This window comes from Anopheles arabiensis, unplaced genomic scaffold (assembly GCF_016920715.1).
Source record: "Anopheles arabiensis isolate DONGOLA unplaced genomic scaffold, AaraD3 Autosomal_pericentromeric_contig0004, whole genome shotgun sequence".
NCBI classification, from domain to species: Eukaryota; Metazoa; Arthropoda; class Insecta; order Diptera; family Culicidae; genus Anopheles; species Anopheles arabiensis.
This window is the reverse complement of record NW_024412152.1, coordinates 424,227-431,558: the sequence shown is the minus strand read 5'-3', so window position 1 is coordinate 431,558 and position 7,332 is coordinate 424,227. Positions and strand designations below refer to the sequence as shown.

Below are 7,332 nucleotides of genomic sequence, written 5' to 3'. Positions count from 1 at the left end.
CATGTTGAGGGCTTTTTCAGAAATCTATACACAACATCCGACACATCCACAACGACCACAGAAACAACATTTACAAGCACACGCGTTATTCCCGAGGACTGCGAAGCCAACAAAAATTGCATGGACGAGTTTACTTATGGTGAGCTTTTCGATGCAATTAAAAGTCACCTTCGAGAAAGTCCCTGGCCCGGATGGAATTCCCAAAGAGTTTTATCACCGTGCATTCAGCATCATAAATAGAGAGCTTCTTCTAGTTCTTAATGAGGCCCTCTTAGGAAAGATTCCTGAAAGTTTCGTTGACGGGGTCATAGTGTTGGTTAGGAAGAGGGAGGAGGCTGTACCATGTCTGCATTTCGACCGATATCACTCCTTAACGCAGATTACAAGCTTCTGTCGCGGATGGTCAAACACAGACTAGATGGCATCATCGGGAAGTGGGAGATTATTTCGGCAGCGCAGAAATGTTGTAATAAACCACGCAACATTTTTCAAGCTGTTCTTTCCGTTAAGGAGAGAGTGATTGATCTGCAGAGGAAACGAAAGTGTGGTAAGCTCATCTCCTTTGACCTTTCGCATGCTTTTGATCGCGTCAATAGGAATTTCCTTTTGAAACCATGCTCTCTTTGGGATTCCATCCGAGGTTGGTAGGGCTTTTGAGAACTATTGGTGAGCGATCAGCATCCCGCATCCTCATTAATGGTCACCTCTCTCCTTCCTTTCCGATCCAACGTTCTGTCCGACAAGGTGACCCTCTTTCCATGCACCTTTTCATCCTTTACCTTCAACCGCTCATCACAAGACTAGAAGGCATTTGCTGCGGCCAGGATGACCTGGTCAACGCATATGCTGACGACATCTCTGTGGTGACAACCTCTCCTGACAAAATCGAGCGTGTGCGAGAACTATTTGAGGCATTTGGAAGTGTCTCTGGTGCTCGTCTCAACGTGGACAAAACCAACGCACTCGACGTAGGAATCGTTAGTGCTTCCACAATAGTATCTGTCCCATGGCTACACACTGTTCAACGGCTTCGACTGCTCGGAATTCTATTTTCGAATAACATCCGAGATGACATGGGACAGAATTGGGACATCGTAATCCAGCACTTTAGATCTCTAGTGTGGCTGCATCGCATGAGAGATTTAAATCTTGTGCAGAAGGTATATCTTCTCAACACCTTCCTGTTACCGAAGCTGTGGTACGTGGCGTCAGTATGTGGCGCCAGAGCATTGGACATTGCGAAGGTAACTAGTATTATTGGTTCCTTTCTGTGGCATGGCACTGGAGGAATCCGGATCCCACTTCATCAGCTGGCACTACCACGGAAGCGAGGTGGTCTGAATCTGCACATACCAGCAGTTACAGTTAATGTTCTCTTGACGAACAGGTATCTTGCAGAACGAGAGTGCCTAGCAATCGGTGAGCCACACATCATCAGGGCCGGTAATCCACCGGATCTCTCAAGCATTCCGACTACATATCCTTGCCTGAGAAACGTGGTCAAACAACTTGCGTACGTGCCACCAGAGTACGGTCAAAGGCCATCGTCTCGGCTGTTGCGGCGTATGCTTACGAGCAGATTACTAGACGCTAAGATAGTGCGTGAGACACGACAACACAGCTGGAGAAGGATCTGGAGAAACGTCAATTGTCCAGTCTTATCATCCCTTCAGCGTTCGACACTTTTCCTGTTGGTCAACGGAAAAATTCCAACATGCGATCTTCTTTTCCGAATGGGGCGAATTGTGACCAACTCGTGTTTGTTTTGTCCGTTTGTGGAAACCCTGGAGCATAAATTTTCATGTTGCAGAAGAGTTTCTGCGGCTTGGGAGCTATTGCAACAGAAAATTACTGCGTTAGCTCCAGGTTGTGCTCGTTCTTTTAACTGTTTGCAATTCCCAGTACTAGCCGGAGCTAGTACTGAACAGAGAATAGGTGTTTTGCGTTTGTTTGCAAACTATATCATCCACATCGTTGGTAACAACGATGGTATGATTGATCTAGGCGTACTCAATTGTTGTCTAACGTTATAAAATATGTTATGTTTTTTCCCGCGTCATTCTGTTTTTGTACATAAATTAGTTCATAAGCATTAAACTTTACTCGCAAATATATATATATATATATGTATATATATATATATATATATATATATATATATATATATATATATATATATATATATATATATATATATATATATATATATATATATATATATATATATATATATATATATATATATGTGTTTTATAAAAAAATGGCCTTGAAATTTGATGTTGAGTTTTGTTGCCATCTATTATCGTTGTTACGGCCATGTTTCATCCAAATGAAGTTATATTGTACTATTTGAATGGCCTTGAAATTTGATGTTGAGTATTTTTGCCATCTATTATCGTTATTATGGCCATGTTTCATCCAAATGAAGCCATCTTGCACTTTTTCAATGGCCTTGAAATTTGATGTTGAGTTTTGTTGCCATCTATTATCGTTGTTACGGCCATGTTTCATCCAAATGAAGCCATCTTGCACTATTTGAATGGCCTTGAAATTTGATGTTGTATTTTGTTGCCATCTATTATCGTTGTTAAGGGCATGTTTCATCCAAATGAGCCATCTTGCACTATTTGAATGGCCTTGAAATTTGATATTGAATTTTGTTGCCATCTATTATCGTTGTTACGGCCATGTTTCATCCAAATGAAGCCATCTTGCACTATTTGAAAGGCCTTGAAATTTGATGTTGAATTTTGTTGCCATCTATTATCGTTGTTACGGCCATGTTTCATCCAAATGAAGCCATCTTGAACTATTTGAATGGCCTTGAAATTTGATGTTGAGTTTTGTTGCCATCTATTATCGTTGTTACGTCCACGTTTCATCCAAATGAAGCCATCTTGCACTAATTCAATGGCCTTGAAATTTGATGTTAAATTTTGTTGCCATCTATTATCGTTGTTACGGCCATGTTTCATCCAAATGAAGCCATCTTCCACTATTTGAATGGCCTTGAAATTTGATTTTAAAATTTGTTGCCATCTATTATCGTTGTTACGGCCATGTTTCATCCAAATGAAGCCATCTTGCACTAATTCAATGGCCTTGACATTTGATGTTGAATTTTGTTGCCATCTATTATCGTTGTTACGGCCATGTTTCATCCAAATGAAGCCATTATTGCACTATTTGAATGGACTTAAAATTTGATGGTGAATTTTGTTGCCATCTATTATCGTTGTTACGGTCATATTTCATCCAAATGAAGCCATCTTGCACTATTTGAATGGCCTTGAAATTTGATGTTGAATTTTGTTGCCATCTATTATCGTTGTTACGGTCATGTTTCATCCAAATGAAATCATAATACACTATTTGAATGGCCTTGAAATATGATGTTGAATTTTGTTGCCATCTATTATGATTGTTACGGCCATGTTTCATCCAAATGAAGCCATATTGCACTATTTGAATGGCCTTGAAATTTGATGTTGAATTTTGTTGCCATTTATTATCGTTGTTACGGCCATGTTTCATCCAAATGAAGTCATGTTGCACTAGTTGAATGTCCTTGAAATTTGATGTTGAATTTTGTTGCCATCTATTATCGTTGTTACGGCCATGTTTCATCCAAATGAAGCCATCTTGCACTAATTCAATGGCCTTGACATTTGATGTTGAATTTTGTTGCCATCTATTATCGTTGTTACGGCCATGTTTCATCCAAATGAAGCCATCTTGCACTATTTGAATGGACTTAAAATTTGATGTTGAATTTTGTTGCCATCTATTATCGTTGTTACGGCCTTGTGTCATCCAAATGAAGTCATATAGCACTATTTGAATGGCCTTGAAATTTGATGTTGAATTTTGTTGCCATCTATTATCGTTGTTACGGCCATGTTTCATCCAAATGAAGCCATCTTGCACTATTTCAATGGCCTTGAAATTTGATGTTGAGTTTTGTTGCCATCTATTATCGTTGTTACGGCCATGTTTCATCCAAATGAAGCCATCTTGAAATATTTCAATTGCCTTGAAATTTGATGTTGAATTTTGTTGCCATCTATTATCGTTGTTACGGCCATGTTTCATCCAAATGAAGCCATCTTGAAATATTTTAATGGCTTTGAAATTTGATGTTGAATTTTGTTGCCATCTATTATCGTTGTTACGGCCATGTTTCATCCAAATGAAATCATATTGCACTATTTGAATGGCCTTGAAATATGATGTTGAATTTTGTTGCCATCTATTATGATTGTTACGGCCATGTTTCATCCAAATGAAGCCATCTTGCACTTTTTGAATGGCCTTGAAATTTGATGTTGAGTTTTTTGCCATCTATTATCGTTGTTACGGCCATGTTTCATCCAAATGAAGCCATATTGCACTATTTCAATGGCCTTGAAATTTGATGTTGAGTTTTGTTGCCATCTATTATCGTTGTTACGGCCATGTTTCATCCAAATGAAGCCATCTTGCACTATTTCAATGGCCTAGAAATTTAATGTTGAATTTTGTTGCCATCTATTATCGTTGTTACGGCCATGTTTCATCCAAATGAAGCCCTCTTGCACTATTTTAATGGTCTTGAAATTTGATGTTGAGTTTTGTTGCCATCTATTATCGTTGTTACGGCCATGTTTCATCCAAATGAAGATATATTGCACTATTTGAATGGCCTTGAAAATTGATGTTGAGTTTTGTTGCCATCTATTATCGTTGTTACGGCCATGTTTCATCCAAATGAAGCCATATTGCACTAATTCAATGGCCTTGAAATTTGATGTTGAGTTTTGTTGCCATCTATTATCGTTGTTACGGCCATGTTTCATCCAAATGAAGCCATCTTGCACTGTTTGAATGGCCTTGAAATTTGATGTTGAGTTTTTTGCCATCTATTATCGTTGTTACGGCCATGTTTCATCCAAATGAAGCCATCTTGCACTAATTCAATGGCCTTGAAATTTGATGGTGAGTTTTGTTGCCATCTATTATCGTTGTTACGGCCATGTTTCATCCAAATGAAGCCGTCTTGCACTATTTCAATGGCCTTGAAATTTGATGTTGAGTTTTGTTGCCATCTATTATCGTTGTTACGGCCATGTTTCATCCAAATGAAGCCATCTTGCACTATTTGAATGGCCTTGAAATTTGATGTTGAGTTTTGTTGCCATCTATTATCGTTATTATGGCCATGTTTCATCCAAATGAAGCCATATTAAACTAATTCAATGGCCCCAGTTCGCTTGCAAACGTCAACGAGAGAGGACGTGTTGTTGTTTTGATTTGCAAGCCATAATGTGTACGACCGAAAGATATGGAAGGAACACTTTCCGTATCGACTATTCGGAGGCTCCTAAGCGACCCACCCTAGAAGAAACCGTGAACTTCCTTTTTGAAGTGCTAGAAACGGGTGTGGATGTGAAGATGGTGCAACGCAACACTGCGCAAAGTGCCGTCTACGTCACTATGCCAACGCTTGAACGTGCGGAAAGCATAGTGAAGGAGCATTCGGGGAAGCACTGCATCACGCACGAGGGGAAGCAGTATCCGATTCCGATCGAGATGGTGGATGGTGCGACGGAGGTGAACATCCGTGATCTTCCGCCAGGAATCCCCGACGAAAACGTTTCCGCTGAGCTGAACCGCTTCGGTGAAGTGCTAACTATTGTGCCCGGTGTTTGGGGAGCCGGAACGCGGCTTGCCGGGATTCCTTCGGGTGTGCGCATAGTGCGCATGAAGCTGGCGAAACCCATCCCTTCCTTCATTACTGTGTGTGGTGAGATGACCGGTGTGTTGTATCGCGGACAGCAGCAAACTTGCCGTCACTGCAATGAAGCTTTGCATCACGGTATTAGCTGCATCCAAAACCGTGTGGGTCAGCTCCTCAACAGCGGTGCGGCAAAATCGTACGCAAGTACCGTTAAGCAAGCACCAGCACAAACATCTGATGCGAACACAGCATCAACTAGTACCGCAGGTACTAACACCACGGGACGACGCAAAGGGAAGGCCAAAATTACTTCCCTTACAAACACTACTAAGCCACCAGCGAGCACTGCATCGAAAGTGGCTAATCGGCTTGTGATCCCGATCGAGCCGCTAACTCTCGCTCCGCCTTCGGGTCCGAAGCGGAGCGTGAAAGCCAGTGGTGAGCAACCCGAGGAGAAGATGCGTGCTGCCGTTGGTGCCGTCGCAACGCATGTAGAAAATGACGATGCTCCTACTTTTACTGCTCCTGCTGCCGATGATGCTGCCGCTGCCGCTACTATCAATGCCGCTGTTTCCGCTGCTGTTGCCGATGCTGCCGCTGCTACGGATGCTGCCACTGATGCTAACGATGCGGCTGCATCTGAGCCCATGAGGGTGGAATGCCGGGCGCCTTCAGGTGCCTTAATGTTCAAAGAGCCGCTCGCAATCCCTTCCACATCCTTTTCCATCCCTTCCCACGACGAACCGCTTGCGGTTAAACGCAAGCAAAATCCGGAAACGGATAATGAGAGTGACGCTTCATGTTCGTCAACATTTAGTGTTATGAGTGCGTCCAAGCGTAAGCCTGGTCGACCGCCAAAAAACACACAACTTCACTACAGATTAATTAAGTTTTGTTGCGATGAATCCTAACCCGGTAAGTAGTAATCTCGGTAGTAGCTATAATATAGCTACTATTAATATTAATGCGATTTCTAACGCGACAAAGCTGGAAGCCCTCAAAACATTTATTAGGACGATGGACCTGGACATCATATTTCTGCAAGAAGTATGTATTTCAGATCTATCGCTTCCTGGGAATAACGTAATTTGCAATGTTGATGTGACGGGGAGGGTACGGCGATCGCTTTACGTCAACATTTAAAATTTTCCCATGTCGAGCGCAGCTTAGATTCTCGTCTGATTTGCGTTCGACTCGAGAACAATGCCACCCTGTGCAATGTTTACGCTCCTTCGGGCAGTCAGCGGAGAGCGGAGAGGGAGGATTTTTTCGGGCGAACGTTACCTTTCTATTTGCGGAATGCATGTAACCATGTTATTCTCGCGGGTGACTTTAACTGCGTGTTGCAGTCGAAAGATGTGACGGGCGCTAGAAATTTTAGCCTTTCTTTGCAAAACGCTGTAAGCAACATGGGCATGTGCGACAGCTGGGAGCTTCTCAAGGGTAACTCAGTGGAGTTTTCTTATGTCACAAGTGGTTCGGGTTCACGTATCGATCGTTGTTATGTCTCCTCTTCACTTAAAACACAGTTAAGAGCGACCAGTATGCATGTCTTGTCCTTTTCCGATCACAAGGCGCTTACCGTTCGTGTTTGCCTTCCAATCCCGCCGAGCCGT

General features: G+C 42.1%; 1 protein-coding gene across 1 annotated transcript; it reads left to right on the top strand.

The window, feature by feature from the left end:
- The first annotated feature begins 5,251 nt into the window (after positions 1–5,251).
- LOC120908272 lies at positions 5,252–6,627 on the top strand. The gene has a single exon (XM_040319186.1). The coding sequence runs from the start codon at positions 5,302–5,304 to the stop codon at positions 6,625–6,627; it is 1,326 nt and encodes a 441-aa protein (XP_040175120.1). The 5' UTR covers positions 5,252–5,301.
- Positions 6,628–7,332: the final 705 nt, after the last annotated feature.